The sequence below is a fragment of the Haemorhous mexicanus genome, chromosome 2, assembly GCF_027477595.1.
Source record: "Haemorhous mexicanus isolate bHaeMex1 chromosome 2, bHaeMex1.pri, whole genome shotgun sequence".
Classification (NCBI taxonomy): domain Eukaryota; kingdom Metazoa; phylum Chordata; class Aves; order Passeriformes; family Fringillidae; genus Haemorhous; species Haemorhous mexicanus.
The window spans coordinates 48,593,209-48,612,261 of NC_082342.1; the positions used below are offsets into that span (position 1 = coordinate 48,593,209).

General features: G+C 39.2%; 1 protein-coding gene across 1 annotated transcript in view; it reads right to left on the bottom strand.

Moving 5' to 3' along the window:
- The window catches only part of CRYL1 (crystallin lambda 1), a 51,029-nt gene that overhangs the window by 23,578 nt on the left and 8,398 nt on the right, over positions 1–19,053 (bottom strand). The window contains exons 3-5 of the mRNA XM_059838705.1: positions 17,329–17,455; positions 5,274–5,435; positions 1,109–1,303 (exon numbers count right to left, since the gene is read on the bottom strand). Coding sequence (XP_059694688.1) covers positions 1,109–1,303; positions 5,274–5,435; positions 17,329–17,455 — 484 coding nt within the window. The remainder of the gene's footprint in view (positions 1–1,108; positions 1,304–5,273; positions 5,436–17,328; positions 17,456–19,053) is intronic.

Here is a 19,053-nt window from a genome sequence, read left to right on the forward strand (position 1 = left end):
GACCAGATGATCTCCAGAGGCCCCTTCCAACCCAAACTATTCTGTGATTGTTTCTTACTGTCTTTTCTATTCTATGATTTCCAACCTGACTACAGCTTTCTGAAGGTGTTTTTCTTATCATAAACTTGGGACTTTGTATTAAAAGTTTAACAACAGAAGCCATTTATGAAATTTAAGTAAACATCTCCAGTAGCAGATCGGTTCTTTCCTCACAACACTGTTTTACTTATTATTATTCACCATCTCCTGTACATTCTTGTATTATGTTGCTAGTGAAAGCTAGCTACAGGTAAGCAAAATCAATTCAGCAACTATGTTTAAACGCTTCTTTGGAAAAAGAGTTGCTTTGTTTACAGAAATATTACTTTAGTTTTAAGATCTTTACGAGTATTTGTGTGCATGGTTGTTTTAAACAGCTTGAAAAATCAAAACACTCCACAACAAGAAAGTAAGTCCTATTAAAGCTCAGTTGAAACTCTTCTCAGGAGAATAGCAACAGACTCATAACTCAGCTCCTGCTGAAAGATGAGACTTCAGCACAGAGCAGCTAACTGTGGGAAAAGCTGAAGGCACACAAACAAATGATCCTCAGCTAGAAGTCTGAATGGGCAGGAGGAGGAGAAATCTGTCTTTCCCTATAAGTATCAAGTAACAGTTAAACCTATGAGTGCAGTTCCTGAAAGGCCAAAGAGAAAACCATTTAAAAATATTTTCATGACCACTGTACAGTAGGCCAACAACACTAGAAAAAACCAAACAAAACTATGAGAAGCCTACAAAAAGAAAAATTGCTATTTTGATTCCTGTGCTTTTAAAATAATTATTTGGATTGCCCTGAAAATAACAGTATTCTGAAAAAAGAAAGCAGGATAAAGAATAATTTTTACCATTGCATATCATCTCATTTTTGTCAGTCTTTGCTTTTTATAACTGACATCACTTCTTACTGGGCTTACTTTACATTTGTTTACATTTAAATATACATTTTATGTTCATAAGGGACAGCTGAACAAAGATGACAAATTTAAAGGGTGTTTACATATAAAATCTCACTAATCACATCTACAGAACTGACAAAGTACTGAAAAAAAAAAAAAGATATACATACACCCACAAGTCTCCAAGCTTCACTGATCACTGCATACTGTAGTCGATTCAGAACAAACCCCTCAATTTCTCTGTTTAGTTTGACAGGAGACTGACCAATCTTCTTCATCAGGGCATATGTTCTCTCTGTCGTAGAAGGATCTGTTTCTGGATGAGGAACAATTTCAACCAACGGCACAAAGTAAGGTGGATTCACCTCAAGAAGAAAGACAAAAGAAGAACATCAGCTACCAACAGAACAAGTTAATATAAAGCATCTTTATAAATGGCACTAGCTTGGATAATTTCCAGTGAACACAGCAAGCCTGATATTCAGACCTTGAAAGACTTCACTAATCCAATAAAAGCTGGTGCATTAACTCGAATTAAAAGAAAAAATTAAACTTTCACTAAATCATACTCTGTTTAACCCCAGCAAAATTCATGGAGTTACACCAAAGATGACAGCACTCAAACAGTACTAGAAGACTTTATTCTGACTTGAGGAACTGTTTGCTCAATATTCAGGCTATTTGTTGTTGTGAGACATATGGTCAGCACCTGACTTTCCAAATTAAGCAAGGCATTTCCTTTTAGACAGTCAGGAACTTTATAACAAAAGTATTGCTAAACACCACCTGTAAGATGCAACACTTAACAGATAAGCAGCTACTGGCTCAAGTCTGTAAATATATGCTAAATACAGTAACAGATATCACATAAAACACACTTTGAAAATGTTGCAGAACAGGTTACCTTCAAACACTGTACTTAGAAAAAAATAAATTGCCTCTCCCTGACTCTTCCCAATGTAATTTCTCATCAAGTCAAGACCTTTGTGTTATGTATTTTTGAAGTAAAAAACAAAAAATCCTAGAGAACATCCTAGAAACAGCTCAAAGTTCTTCAGGTCATAGTGTTACCGACAGTTAAGCTGCATGCATTCTCTTTCCAAAGTAGCAGTCCTTCAGCTGTACTCTTAAAGGTGTTAAATTCAGCTCCCCATCTAACTCCAGGCAATAGAAGGGGCTAACATATAATAAATTACTACCAGGAACAACACTGACATTTGAAGGATGGTAATTAACTACTGATTCTTTCATCATGCTCCCTTATAGTCAGCTACTCTCAACCATGCTCCTGTAAATGCAAGGACAGGATTTAGTCACAGGAATATGCAAGCAGCCTTTCCTCCCTGCATGTTCTTTCTTTTCAGTATTTACATGGTTCCCTTTCCTGCAGGGTCTGACATGTGCTCTAACTGATGTAACACACTTCACTCCTTTTAGAGGGGCTTGTGTCCCAACATAGCCTCTCTCACATCAGTATTTTTGGCAGTGCCGTCAGCAACGCTGAGAACGGTGTGGTGGACGGACACCATCCAGTGGTGCCAGGCAATTGAGCAAGACCCAAAGCACTGCAAGCATCAAGATATTCTCTAAGGCTTAAGTATATCACAGGTTCCAGTCAGAAAGAGGACAAGTTAATTGTTGAGAGAGACTAAGGCTATTAAAAATTTCTTGGAAGATTACTGTTGACAGTGATCTTATTGAAGTATTCCATTTCATGAACTTGGCACAGGGAGCATACAGGTGTGTTCATGAGCACACTGAGGATATACAGGAAGACAATTTTTCAGGAGTGAGATAATAGATATTGGTAAAAACTCAAAGTAGTAGATCATAGATGAAGTAGGGAATGGGGGAAAGTTTCTAAAAATGAGAAGTATTTCAGGGAACAGAAGGTCACCTTAGTGTAACAAAGACACAGCTAAGAAAGGAGACGACAAAGAAAATGCTGAAAAGAATTAAATTACAGAAAAGCTGTCAACAAACATAAATATTAATTTTAATGGATCAGTAATAAGTTTGGAGCAAAAATTAGAAGACACAAACAATTTCTAACAGGAGTAGTGGAGTTAAAAAAATAATCGGAGAGAGTTTAATGCAGTTTTAAAGTTATTTGATTGCAGGGTTTCCTGTACAACAGGGGACTTCACTCAGTGGCACAGTCTCCTCTAGCCCCATATTTCTAGTTGAGTCATCTAGCAGGCCTATACAGTACATGAGAAGAGAACCACCCTGCAGCAGACCTCTATTGATCCACTGCCTGAAACTGCTTTCAGAGAATAGCTGTACCTGTTTTGTACTGTATTTGTACTGTAACGTAAGTATTGTGTGCTTTTGTATCATACAGCTGTGCTGTGAGATTTTTTTTTTCCTAGTTACTGAACCATGTTAAGCAAAGGGATGAGCTGCTCCTGCCCTTTGGGCACTTCCTTTCATTTTATCTCTACACCCTCACTCATGCCAGAGGCTGTACAACTTCAGCTTTTAATTCTTCTGGTATATCAAATTCCACACTTGTTTTCACTGTCTTGCAGAGTTGCTTGCTTCCTGCAGCCACCAAATCCTACTATTGTGTTCAAGATCTTAGTAAAAACTAAAACAAAACAAAAAAACTCACCCAAAGCCAACAACTACTACAAAGCAAGCACATTTCCTGATGCAGATGCAGAAGGGCCCCTGGAAGAGTACACTGGTTTACAGCTTCTTTGGTACACTCAGTACAGCTGAGTGAAGCTACAAAAACAGTCTCATTTGGACTGCAAAGCCATTTGGGAACAATCAGACATTTTAAGGTACTCCAGAGCATTCGTTTTGACAAAATACATATCCTTACAACAGAAATGTAGAAAATGTTTATGCAGAGACCACCTTTCCAGATCTGATAAAACCTGGTTTCTGGAGTGGCTCCTACGAAGACTGTAGCTCAGACTAAACAAAGTCAACTGGTACAGACCAGCTTGGGAAAACAGTAAGAAAGAGTACAGTAAAATCAAAGACACACAGTCACACAGCCAGGAACTGGTTAAATAAAAAAGAAATGGTATAGTTACTTAATATAGAAGTGTTAAAGAGACATTATCACGTCTCTTGCACTAGAGAAAACTGTAACCCTGGAAAATAAGAGATAAGAAACGATTGAATTTTAGACTCGAGAAAGGCTAGATTTAGGCACAGATACATATTTCGAAATTTGACCTTTTTTATAATTAAAAGGGATTGAAAACTTGTTATACAGAAAAAAAACAAACCAAGCCCTTTGTTCCCCTTGCTATGCAGGCACCCCAAGGCACAGTGGTGGTAGAGGGGTATCAGAAAGGCACTAACCAAATGCTTTAGCACTACAGCAGGCCACAGGTAGCTGTAGAAACACTACAGTGAAGCAGTGCTGTATTTTTGTACTCTTGTGCATGCCCAGGGAATTGACATTTACACTCAGAGGGATGCCCTGGAGAGACATCCTGTAGTTGCCAAACTGCAGAGACCAGGACAGCACCTCTCTTCAGGACAGCAGTCCTCTTTAACTGATCAGCTGACCGCCCAACTAACACTGGGTTAACAAATTCATTAGCTTCTTGAATAGTGGAAAACAGAAGCAGTAAGAATCCCAGTGATGATCAAGATAAAATGCTCTTCCATGCTGAGGAGAGATGTGATAAACTGCTGTCTGGCAGTTCCTAACAGACCTCTACAGAAGCCCACAAGTGCCTTTGACCATTTTGAGGTTCTGCTGCAACCTCTAGTGATTCCATTTTTGCATCACTGCCCTGTTGGTCATGAAGCATGCAAATTCAGCTCCAAGTCCAATTTGTTCCATTTCATCATTCCTTAATTCCTCTTTCAGAAATTAAGGAATATTGCTTCTGCATCACAAGTCTGAAGAAACTGCAGTCTAGATTTCCCATCTTTCATCAATATAGCCTGACCAGCACATGAAGCTCAGTGTTTGGATTCTTACTGTTACCCCATGGAAGCTAAGAAAGGATACTAGAAAAGACTAACAATGACACAAGAATAAAGTAGCAATGTTATGAGCTTGTACCCACAACATAGAATTCCTACAGTTTGAAAGCCAGTAGTTTAAGAAACACACAACAATATGAGCACAACGACTCACAGAACATATCTTGATCCAACAGCATGCAACATGCTACATCCTCTCAATTTTGTAGATTAGTGCTGCTGCTTGCAGAATAATCAAACTACAGCTTTTCTGAAAAATTGGCCCTGCACACTAACAATGACACACAAGAGCCCCATATAGCCTTCTGAGTCTTTCAGACTGCAAGAAGGAGTTTGGGATGCAGTTTACACAAAAAGGAAACATGCCATCGTACTTACAGGATGTGACACGATGCACTGCTTAACATGTTTAAGGCCAGTAAACAATTTGCTGGGTAAGAGACAAGAGGTCGAGCTGCTCAAGATAACACTGTCACCCACGATAAGATCCAACTGACCAAAAATCTTCTTTTTTAGTTCCAGATTCTCTGGAGTACATTCCTGAAATAAAACCAAAAAACAGTATTAGAAGTCGTGTAGTTCAATAGTATCTATCTATACATCTCAGACTTCACTGATCCTATCCTAGACTGACACCTAGGAATTCAGCACAAACCATTTTTTAATCAGCCTAGATATACCAATGAGCCAGTACACAAAAATATCTTCCCACAGTTAAAGAAATGGAAAGCCCAAGAGTTTATGTACAGCAGAAGATGGACCACCACACCCTACAGGAGATTTAACGCAAAATAAAATATTCTGCTTTGTCTAAAATACAGACTTTAACTCACACAGGGAGATAATACAATACAGAGGAATAAGACCTGGTCTCCACTTTTTAAAGAGTATCTCACATGATAGAAGTCAGTATTCTCTCTAAGACAAGATGGAAATGAATAGGTGTATCTCAAAAGAAGACAAACTTACAAACTCCAGAACTATGGCAGGAGATTCCAAGGTACATCTCTGCAACCTGTGCTTAAACAACTCCTAGGGTTGAAATTAATGAAGATACTTATGCATTTTAAGTGTGAGGGTCACTGAGAAAGACTTCTGAAGACCATCTGAAGTAAAATGAATGCTATCAAAGCTACTGACCACATTCAGCTCTACATTACTGTGAAACTTCTCACACATGTGAAATTTTACACGTGTGAGCCAAGAGCCACAACCTACAATCACTAGATTTCCAAAGTCATCTCCAGGAGATGCCCGAGGGAGAGCATGCAAAGATCCACTAGTCTGGGAGGAGAAGGACATGGGATAATAACTACAGTGGATCCCCACAAGCAGCAGAAAAGTCTTCAGCCTATGAGAAGAAAATGCAGGAAGAAGGCCAGCCTGTTTTCAAAGGGTTTTGGAAGAGTTTTAAAAAATCCAAACAGGATCCCAAAGTTGCAAAACCTCAGCCTTCCTTTTAAAACACACAGAAAATACCTGCTCTTTTCCATCTCTAACCATCTCCCACCTGCCAGTACTTCTTTCTGTCCTTTCTGTTATGTTGAACTATATACAGCAAGATTAGGGGAAAAGGCTACACATAAAATTTACATTTAACATCTGCTGCTTCAGACAGACTCTGTGGCAAGAATGCCCAGGACCAGAGTTTTTAAACCAAAAAATGGGTTAAAAGTAATCTGAAGTCTTAAAAAATAAGTTGCATGGAACAGTACTAAAGGTTCCATGATGCAAAAGAGATAAACAGGGTCATTTAAGAACTCCAGATAGAGCCCAAGGTATTAGCCTTATCAAAACAAAATGATACTCTGCTCATAGTTCCAGAATCCCTGCTTGTTGGTTAAGTTTAAATAGTCTCTTTTAGTGGAGCCAACGATGATGAGAACTCTGCAGATACTGTTCAAGCTAATAAAAGAACTGCTTTGAATAGGTTTGTGAACTTGAAACTCTAAGCCCGCTCACACATCAGATGATAATCAAAAAGGCAAACTCAAATCTGCTGGAAACTCAAACCTGCCATGGTTACGTAAGGTTTCTGAATGGCCCATTTGCTTGGAGTATTTTGTATAGTGTCACAATTGTATTCAGGTTGTTGGACCACTGCAATAAAGCTTCTGTTCTCAAGCATGCAATTATTTTCTCAGAGACACCAATTCCCTGAAGAACAGGGGGAAAATTAAAGCTCTAAACAATCCATTAAACAGGAACCTCACTTGTGGTCAGTTATGGAGCCTGGAGAGGTCTGAAGCTGTTCTGTTTACCATGAGAAAGGGAGTATCAAACAGAGAGCAGGTAAGATATGGGTTTAAAGCTACCACAGTTTCTCTCAAAGAATCAGTGCAAAAAGGTTAGCATGCACCACTCTGCATTTTAAGTGACACTGTATATTTCTGTGCCCTTTTCTTAGGGAGGATCATACTTCTCACTTGCAGAGAACAGTAAACCTTTATTCCAATGCCTGGTCACCTAAACAAGGTTGCTACAAATCTGGCTTCTAATTTAAACTTTATTAGACATCTCTTAAGAGCCTGATCAGAACATGACAGCTGTTAATTTTTAAAACCATCTCCTGGAAGTGTTGTATTGAATTAAAGGCTTAGATGTAATAGGAATTACACTATTCAAATACATGTTCAGAGAACACACAGCAGCTACTTGAACCAGTAAAGAGCTACACGAAAGATAAACACATGCTAGACTCCCTCCCTAGCTAACTGATACACCACATGGTGATTGAGGTCTAGGTGTCCCTAAATAAGAAACTGCACTCACATGACACAACCCCTGTACATGGAAAGCCAGTGAGTTTTATCTGTTTAAATCCAGTGTCTCTGGTTTTGTATAGGCCTTTCTCACCATGCCACCCACCATCTGTGCTTCCACATTCATCCACACTCATCTAAATGCACAACTTCACTTTCCTATATTTACACGCTGGCATCTCCCCAGGTTCTTCCCATCCATTCTCAAATAAGCCAAGGTAGCAACTCCTCTGTAACTCCTAGAAAAACACTCCCCAAAACATTATCTTCCAAAATGACTTTTCCTTAAACTATCAATGAGAATTGCTGCCAAGCAATGTATTACCACTGGGAGAAAAGAAACAAAATATGGCCTGAAGCAAAGCCCAGCAACACAGTAGTATGGTCTAAAATAAGTAGACATCCTACACAAGCAGTATAAGATGAAAGCCAGGTATTTAAACTAGGATGCAGAAGGTCAAAGATTAGCAGCCACTCAGCAACAAGCAAGGCACTTTCTCTAAGATCATCTGGAGATGCTGTGACAGGGAGCAGCATCAAGCCTGCCCAATAACAAGTCTGATGGTAGCCACCACCATTAGGAATCACTGAATAAAGAAGTCTGAAAGCTACAGCTGCATAACAATGAATTCCTACCTCCTGACTAGATGCTGTCTGGTGCAAATTCAAAACATAAACAACAAAGTCTTTCTTCCCTGGCAATCTTAATGTGAAGGTTTATGATAATATATACATCCCTGCAAGTGAAGATAGATCTGCCTTGAGCTCTCCTAGACCCACCTTCATCACAGGAGTCTATCCCATACCATGGGACTCTTCCAAGTAGATTTTGGCCCAACAGGCCAACATTGTCCCTCCTGAAGTCTAGGGCTGTAATCCCAGTTTTTGTCTTGTTCTCCTCTCAAGGATCCTCAACTTCACCATCTCATGGTCACTATAGTCAAGACTTCCCCATGACCCTCACATGTCCAACCAGTTCTTCATTGTTTGTGAGGTCCAGCACAACATGTCCTCCCTTCTACTCCTCAACCACCTGTGTTAAAGTTACCATGAATGCATTCCACAATCCTTCTGAATTCTTTGTGCTCTCCTGTGCTGTCCCTCCAGCAGATACTGATGGGGCTGGAAACCCACCATGAAGAAGACATGGGTCTGTGAGGCTTCTGAAGAAGGCCTTTACTTCCTGATCAAGTGGTCCATAGCAGACGTCTACCACAAAGTCTCCCATATTGGTGGTCCTGCTAACATTGACCCAAAAGATCTCAACTGGCTCCTCAATCAACCCAAGGGAGAGCAAGAAACACCCAATTCCCCTCCCACAGCTATCTCCCTCCTACAGCTATTCCCCTTTGTCTTGTACCACCTAACCCCCAAGAGTACCATTTCACTGCCACGCCACAGCTGCTATAGCAAGAGCACCCTGTGCCCTTGCCAGCTGAGGTAGAAAATTCTTTTCTAGAGCTCTGCAACTTCCCCTTTCCCAGTAAATTCAGTAAGGTTTTAAGCAGCAGGTTAATTGTTTAGAAGCCATAACCACTTTGACTGCAACAAGAATCCTCCTCATCTTCGGCAGTTAAGTGAGGATCTCCAAACGTGCCACAAGCCCCTGCCCTGTTTACACACATACAAAACTTATACCATTTTAGGAAGCCTCACTTGTCAGTGCTGTGATTTTGCTGACATTTTTAAGGCACTCCTGTAGAACAGTTCCCAGAGTCAAGCGACAGCAATCCTCTCCTCTCAGAATGAGACCATAGCAGCAGCTTTCAAAGCACCAAACTATCCCACAAGCTGGACCCAGACTGTCAGCACTTCTGCAACAGGAACCAAATAATGTCCAGCTTTTTCTGGGAACATAAAGGACTTCACAGGATTAGGAGACAAAGAGTTCTGCATGTCAGAAAAGGAGCTTTTCTGAAAGCTTGGTGCCTAATACATTTCTACAAATACTTCCATTATCTTCTATAGTTATAATCCACTAGAAAAAGAAATTCACAGAAAAGACAGGCATGATTGTTTTACTTTCAATCTTCAATTTTATTTCTAAAACAAAGCCTAATTAATATAAACCTACAAAAAGCTTTGGCCTGTGGTTTTTCTATACACATAACCTGAATGCTGTTTAAGACAGACATTAAAAACACCTGAAAAGGAGACCTGCAAATTTAATTAAATTAAATAGAGATTTCAAATTACTATCTATAGCAACTGTACAGTCAAATACAATTATTCCCTATAATTTTACCATACCTAAATAATATAATAAAGGATTCTTGTAAAAGCCTCTTTGTAAAAAGAACATATGCTAAAATAAGCTCTCTGCAAATTAAACCCTGCCATTTGACAACCAGTTCTGTTTCCTCCAATATCACTGGCAAAGTCGACGTTACTGAAGTTACCAAAGCAAAATTCCATCTATTTGTTCTATCTTACATATAGACTGCTGTGTTTCAGTCATCATTTTATTGAATCCACATAAAATTATATTTTAAGCAAAAGAGTGTTTAAAACGTTCACTACTATCATTAGTATTTCAGTTGAAATTATTATAATTTCTATTTAGGCTTTTGTGTTGATATGCTGGTTTGTTCTGTTCCTGCAGGGTTTAGGTGTGTATCTCCATTCTGGAAGAGTGAAGATGCACCTTCTATTAAGGAAATTCGAGTACTTTTTTTATTGTATTCCATGTCATACACTAAAGTGCACTCCAGCCAGTAAACAATAGTCACACACACGAGCCTGGGGAACTACACCACCTGCAATTAAAAAATGTCACATTTTGACTGCAGGGGCTGGGAGTTCAGCTAGTGAAACAAGCAGAGACAGAAAACTGTATTTTTAATATCAGAACAAATTATTAAACAGAAGTATCAATTTTGCTTCTGATATTACTGTTAGCCAATAGAACTTAGCTCAAATATCTATATATATTTAATACATTGAATAGGTTTGGTAATTTTACAAAATTAAAAATCATTACATATTTCAAATGCAAATACTTGACTTCAAGTATTTTGGATTTTTCCATCACACTCCCCTCAAAAATACTTTTAGATGCATATTTTGAGGCACTTTAGAGATGGATAGTATGTGCATCTAACAGTATACCAAGACATTATTAAGACAAGGTGACTAACAAAAATTCATTACTTCAAAGATGGTAATGGGAAAACATATTTACTTCAGTCTCCTTTTGTAAACTGTGGCTACCCTCCTTGAGGATAAAGGCAGGGCTAGCAGCTGGGTAGGAGGCACACACACTTTTGCATGGCTTTGGGATGAGACACACACAGAGCTGTTGTTGAAGGAGGCCCAAGGCTGTTGCACACCTTTCAGTGCAGTGTCAGGATTTTGATCAGTTAAAATGAGGTCGAAGGAGGGGGAAAAAAAACCAAAACAAACCACCACAAAAACCCTGAAACACTTGAGGCAGAAACCCAACCCAGTGGGATACACACAGGGGAACAGGAGGTCATCAGCCTGTCAGTCCCCTTCCCACAGCAGATACTCATTCCACTAAGTGGGTACACAACTTCCTCCAAGATGGTTTCAAGCTCATGAACAAAAACCAAATCATTAACAAAATCATCTTTTGCAACAAAAGCCTCCTTAGGCGTAAACCAACTCTAGTTACTCCAAACCACGCCACAAAACCTTGGCAACCAAGACTTTTATTTTGAACCTGAACTATCTTACTGACTACTGCTATTCTGTAATCCAAGAGTACAAAGGCATCAAAAGAGCAGCAACCCCTTTAACTGAAGAGCAGACTTGCTGTTTGTTAGGCATGGGAGGGCCACATTATCACCATGTGACACAATTATAAAAAATATGAATAAAGTACAGGCATGTGAGTTTCACATCCCAGAGCTTCAGTTATTGACTTTCGATGGGTTATGTATGCACTGGAGCAAACATGCTAAACATGGGAGGAGAAGGAATCACACCACAAGAGAATTTTAAGAACAGGTTAACACACTTTTGACAGACAGTTGTCTAGGTATGACTGATCCTGCCTGCCTTTGGTCTCATCACTAGATAAAGAAACTTATTGTAGAAGCAGTCCTAAAAGATCAGGTAAAGGTACCAGCACTTTCAGGCTAAACTAATTTAAAAAACTAATTAAGGGCTATAAATCACTTTAGATCTGGAGTGATAACTTCTTATTTGTTTTGAACATATGAGCTCATACAAGTACGAAATCTGATGCTTCATGAATCACTACCTCTTGAGTGACATAAAAGACTGTCGACTGCAAGATACTGTGCAAGTAAACACTGAGGTGAAATCCAGCACTTGGATGGAAACATTTTGTACTTTCCTACATTTCATAAACATAGTCTGTTAAAGAATCTGACCAATAAAAATATCAAGTTACTGACATTTGATACTGTTCAGAATAAATTACTGAATTACAAGTGTCCTTTTAACCTTTAGCAGAAAAAACCAGGATTTGTGGAGGTACTAGTTTTCAGAACTACATTTTCTAAAATCAGACAAATTTGGGAGGGTTTGAGGCATTTCTTTGAGAGGCTTTTTGGCTGTTTTTCTGTTTAAAGCAAATACAGCAAATGAAGACAAGTTTGCTCCTTCTCCTGTTAGTATAATGCCATGAAAAGATCAATCATTTTCCACGATGTTCACATGTCCAACAAAACTTTCAAAAGACAGGCTGCAACAGTTGAAGATCCTTTTTGTTCCCTCAGGAAAGGGCAATAAGATCTCAAACTAGTTGACTGACATCCTCCTCCCTACATCTTCTCTCAAAGTACTAGATTTTCTGTTTTTCTCTACCCTGATCTCATCCACCCTGAAAAATAGGGGAAGTGATTAGGAAAGGCAAGGGAAACATAACACCACCCCAGAAAAGGGACCAGGGAGCAATGGAAGAGAACCTGAATAGCAAGATTAGTTGTCAGGCAGGATGACAGTTTTGGCAAGGACAACCTCCTGAAACAAGGACTGAAACCATATTCAAGACTGTAATGGTAGATGACACCAGCTGCTATATGCACAGAATAGATGGGAAATAAATGTTAGAAAACTTGGAAGGGCCTAAGTCCATTCAGGAGCGGCACCACTACAGTGACACTGGCAAGCTGTTTACCTCAACATCATCTTTCAGTTCAACTCAGACACTGACCTCATAAAATGTTTTACAGCAAGTCTTTAAGATCTGATCATTTTCAACATTTAAAATTAGAAATAATTTTCTCAAAACTTCTACAAAGACAGCAAGTCAAGTCCCCCACCTAAAACGTGTTCCCTCAGAAGCCAAAACACAACCTCTAGTGCCTCAGGCCAGTGTTTAAGCTCTGTAGGGTAAAACCCGGCCTAAGGTTATATTTGCCTAGCTGAGAGCAAACAGACCCATGTTTGTCTGTCCAGGGCTCCGTTCAGAAGATGCCATCTTACTGCAATGCTTGCACTCTCTGCCTGCCAGCAGTTTTGTTTTCACAGAGGTCTCTGACTAACAGAGCCTCCAAAACAGTGTGTTCTTTCAGCCTATGAGCTCAGGGCAGCTGAAGATATCTTCACCCATTGTCTGCAGACATTCCCTCATCTGCACAAGTAGAAGGGTTCTTGAAAGAAGTCAGCAAAGCCAAACAAAAGTTACAAGCAGAAACTGGTAACAGACAGTCAAAAACTAACTTCTATGACCAGAGACACAAGACACCTGTTGTCAAAGCTCCAAAGTCAATGCTGATTTTGCACCCTGAAGTCATCGCCAGACTTTCTGAAAGCTGTTAACGCTGTTTTTTTTTTTTAAATATGTCTAACTGGAAAAGATGAAAGAGCCAGTTCTGGAAGATCTGAAAGATACCAGGTTGAAAATCTGTTAGTGTTGTTATCACCAGCTCAACAGCCTGTGCAGGTGTAATGGGGAGGAAGAAGAGAGGGGGCAGACCACCCTCTCTTTTTAAAGGGGTGGGCAGGAAATGAAGATACTGTTCCAAGGCTTTTAGGCAGAGTTCTTTTAAAAATAAAAAGGATAAATACTTCAAGAACACAAGGTGTAAGTTAAAAGCTTAACTTCACCCCCTTGCCCAGTCTGTTCTGTTCAATGCCACAGCACAGACAGACAGGTTCAGAGATCACCTCTCAGTGACCTTTTGCATCCATCTTCAACCAGCCAAGCCAGTCCTCACAAGTCACCAAAATACACAGCAGCTCAGGTGTCAAGAGTAACATCTTAGCAATGGTTAGCCATCTAATCTTCCTCTGACAGCTAGCAAACTTCATTGTTCAGTTAGTAAATTGCTCAACTTAAAACCTTTGGTTTTGTTTTACTAGTATTGTGGTAAGAGATAATACAAGTGCTGCGCTTCTTTCAGTTTATCTTATTTATGAACTAGACACATATCCACTAAAATCTGGTTTTAATACTTTAAAGGAGAACTAAGATGTTCAGTACCCAACAGTCGCATACAGACAGAAAACAAAAGTAATCATACAATATTATAGTACAAACATATCCATTAATTTACCTCCATGGAGTTTTCAGCTAATGGAAAAGTTATTTCAGAATTAAAACTTTTAAGTGATATAAAAACTTGCAGCGTACATTCACCTACATGCTATAGGCATGCATGCACTTATTCCAAGTAGCATAGGAAAGTTCTGAGAAGTGAACTTGTGTGAATACTCAGGTTGAGAGCAAAACACAGACTGATTTCCTTCTGAAGTTGATGTAAAGCACACTAAGCAAGACAAGTTACTTCAAGAAAATGCTCAGGAGAGAGACTATATAACCTTTTAAAATGTTCAAGACATCACTGTTATAAATTTTCTTCTCAGTCCTTCTAATTATCTCTTGCATCTTTTTCCCGTTTGTATCTTCACTGATATAACCTAGGAAGTTCCATTTTTTACTATTTTATCCCTTCTGTTTTAAGTTATGTCCTATGAAAACTACATAGAAGGCAACTGTCTGAAGAATTTACTCACGGAGGGCAAACATCAAGAAGTTTTTTAAAGCTTTAAGTGGACTTATTCTACAAAGGCCAGATTTGAAAAGAAGTTAAGATTTAACCAACTGAAATCCAGGGTAAAGAAATGGAGTTCTCATGAAAATTTTGAAATATGCTAATCAGTAGGTTATATCATTAAGCATGAAAATTGAGTCCTCTATATTCGACTAAGATTAATGCAACCAATATTTATTTTTTAAGTAACTAAAAGTCAGAACACTTGAGCTTATAAATTACAATTAGTACATTTTTTCCTTCCGCATTCAAAGCTGCACTAAGCAGCATTTCTTAAATTTAACATGGGTCAGTCACAAAGTAGTCTGCTCACTGCTGAAATAAGGTTGTGAGCCTAGATTGTTTCTTTCTATTCCACCACCCTCCTTTAAGAGTAAATTAAAGTCTATTTCAAATAAGTTGCCCACTTCCATTGTGCATTTGTTAAGTCTTTGAATAAAACTAAACTCTATGCTATAGTTTGGAGGGCTGATACAAATAGTGCCAACCCTGTTTCACACATATGACTTGTTATCCATGGGCATACTGCAGCTATTTTGTTTATTTTTATTGATATACTAAATAACTACATGTTTAGAGACATCAAGAGGGCTAAGGGAACATAAAATAGTGCCAGAAAGCTGCAGCTGCCCCAGGTAGACTGTTGCTGTTTGGAGACTACCAACACAACACCGCTGTCTTCAGCTACCTGAAAGGAACACACAGGTTCTCTGAGGTGCAGGCTGGTAGGACAGCAGGCAAGAGACTGAAGTTGAAAGCAGAGACTTCCAATTAGATATTAGGAGAAAGTTGCAGTGACAATAATCAAACATTGTAACATGTTACCCAGAGAGACCAGAATTGCTTACCCAAAACTCAACTGCACAAATTCTGCGCAAGTTGATGCAAGTTGGTCCTGCAATGGGTTGGGCCAAATGAGTTCCATAGGTTCCTTCTAACAGAAAATTACTTTGATTTTGCAACATTTGCCCAATGCCCATTTTGTAAATGAAGTGGTAGTGGCAGGACCTTGATTTAATCTGACACTGCATGCAAGACCTTGTTCAAAAATCTTAAGATTTTGTCAAAGACCCTCTCTCATGAGACCAATAGCATACCAAAACTCAACATCCCTGCCAGAGCAACAAGACCCAAGAACTCCATCACAGCTAGGTTCAGCATCAAAAGAAGATGGTAAAATAGAGGTCAGAATGCTAAAGAGATACAAAGTTGACACTAAGAAGGATCAGATCCTTACAGGTAGCATACAGGAGAAAGTAAGGACACTATATGGATATACCAGGTAGTAAGAAATGCTTGAAACAGCCAAAAAAACAAGAAGAAATATGAGAATACTGGAAACAAGAAGACAGCCTTCACAAGCAGAAGGTAGGAAGAATTCACTGGAAAAGGCTGGCCAGTGCTGTTTCACAGATAGCTGTGCCCTTTGTTACATCCATTCATAAATTACCTGAAAGTTAGCTCACGAAATTTAAGTTGGCCATCATTATTACAACCACAAACATTTGCAGAGGGACTTTACAAGTCTGAGTGATTAGACAATAAATTTGCAAATTAAACTCAGGAGAAGTACGCAATATGTGCATGAAGACAATACTACGAACTAGCAAGTTCCGAGCTCATCAGTGATGAAAGATACTCTTAAGAGTAAGGGGTGAATACATAGTTTCATGCTATGAAGAAAAGGAGTGAACACAAAACAGTGTACTACTACAAAAAGCTAGAGTACATTCACACCTTGACTTCTGCATGAGGCTTCGCCCTGCCTCCCATTCTGTCCTCCTCACTTCACCAAATTGGGAGGAATAAAAGGTCTGGAAGTCTGTGCTCTTTTCAGTTCAATTTGTTATTAGGGTGTGTTGCAGTTGATCAGACTGGGAATTTAAAGCCTGAAATGGTGTAAATTGTAAATGAGAGTGCAGCACAAATACATGTAGAGACTGCTAAGGGTACAACACTGGAATAATACTGGGGAGCCATAGGGTAAAAGATGCCAATCCTAACAAAAACAGATTCATACTTTATCCCAGAAATGATCCTAGATTAGCCTGTTCTCTGCACTGTGTCCAACCCAGTGAGAATATTAATAATTAAGCAGCCACAAACTATCAGTCCTAGCAGTTCAGCTTGTTCCCTATTCCAATTTTACTTAGCAGGACAGATTTCAAACCTATGTATCAACCCTGGTTTTAATAGTCTAGCATTCTGGGATAGCTGTGTTTGGCTACAGCACTCCCTCACAGTCAGAACAGTCATACCATATGTCATACTCCCTGCCTTCACTACATACCTGGAGAGGAAAAAACACATTTTAGACCCAGTTCTAGAATGTGTGGCATTCTCTAGGTGATAATCTGTCCCCCAAAAATCTCCTGCCAACCTTCACCTTACATTCATCTTTCTGACAGGTACAGTCATTATTATACGTGGAGGTCAGCAATTCCCTCTCAGCTTAGCTGTCAGCCTCTCCCCCCATAACTCAGAATAAACTTGCAAGGACTCTAGAGTAAGAAACTCTGCAATGATCTCCCTCGTCAGGATACCAGGCTAGAAAGAATTTTAACAAGCATGACTATATCCTTATGGGGTCATGATGCTGAAATCTCCAGTGCCCACCTACTGCGTAGCACAGCTTTTAATCATCTTTCTGAGCCGTTTGCTATGAGCTGGCAAATCTTTGCTTACCTGAATGAAAGTAGCACCCTCTACTGCTGCCTTCAGGTCTGTACAAACGCTAATGAGAGCCAACTGCTGCTCCGCACTCAAAGCTCCTTTCAGGACTCCCGACTTCTCCATCTCTTTCATTTGTTTGCTGACAGAAACAACATAGACACATTTAAACGCATTATATATTGTTCAGCCACCATCAATTTTTTAAAAAACCTTCTTAACAAACGATGTAGTACACTATTTGTCATGTCACTGCACATATCTCTGTTCAAAAATATAAAGGCTCATTTCAGTAATTTCTCCTTCCTCCCCATCTTATCAAAGGTTTTTCTTCTCTTCAAGCACAGACAGCTCCAAGATCTACACCTAGATGTCAGATGGTCACCACTTCAAATTTGTTTTAACTGGTGCACAATCAGCAAGAGGTTTTTTTGGCTCATATTTAATAGGAAGCAAGGTCCCTTTAATAAACTTCATCTAGTTTTACAAACAGCTCTTTTGCTAAAAGCCTCACTGTGGGAACACCTCTTTACTAGTATAGAAATAAATTAATATATTCGATGCAGGCAAGAGTCCTTCATAAAAACCATGCCACTACATTTGGAGGTTTTTTAATGACTACAGAACAAGTGTCAAAAATTTTCAATAGTTACTAAACTTGAAATGAATGCTCAGGTACACACCCTGGCTGGGACTAGACATGCCACTTCTTCAGAAAAGGTCTCTATAGTTTGAAGCCCTCAAACATCCAGAACAAGTTAAGCCATTCTTCAAAACCATTATAAGCTGCTTATAGGAACAATAGCCACAGAAATGAGGTGGGATTAATCTGTCTGATCACAATCAACCTAAAGCTCCTTGATGTAGTCTTTATCATGGTTAAATCAGTTCAGTTTTCATCAGTTTCATTGAGACAGAACTCCTCTGAGCCTTTGGTTATTATTCAGCAAAAACTGCTCATCCTCATGAAGACATGAGGAAATGGACCTAATGAACAGCAGCAGGAAAAAAAAAATCCTTTATTCTTTCTACCAACTTAACTTAGGACATGGCAAATGGATGGCTGAAAAGCACAGACTTCAACTTAAGCAATTTATGGCAAATAATAGGAAACAAGGATCTTCAGCTCCCTTTCCCAAGGTCACAGGGAATATACAGCATGCTAGACAGAAACTTCATCCAACACCTAAAGTTTCTAGCACTAAAGGTGCCAGTGCTTCATCTGGAAAGAAACAGGTGCCCTAAGCTACAGAATCCAAACTTCTGACTCCCTCACACCTTGTGAGGCAAGATGAATAATTCAAAAAGTCTTTCGTATCCATTCATTAGAAGTTCATTTCCCAGGTGCTTTTGCCCAAATCCAGCATACGCTTCCTCACATGCTTAAAAAACCTCAAACCAAACAAAAACACACACAAAACAAAAGTTACATTTGAAGAGATCATATCAGAATTACTTTCTTCTTTGAAGAAGAGAGTGAAGTTCTTGTTCACTCTCATTGCAATTCTACATTTGTCTCATCCTCCCAGGTTCTTCAAAATTACAGTACATAAGTGGTGACTGAGGGATTCAAAAAAAGCTACAGTCATAGACTAAGTGATCCAGCTTCTATTTCTTTTTCCCCCAGCTTGCAGCACCCATCTCCCATTTCATAACTTTCCTTCTGTGCCAGTGATAACCATTCTGCATTTCTGCTTTTCTAGCATAAACCACTAACAATACACTCTGCACTCAGAATAC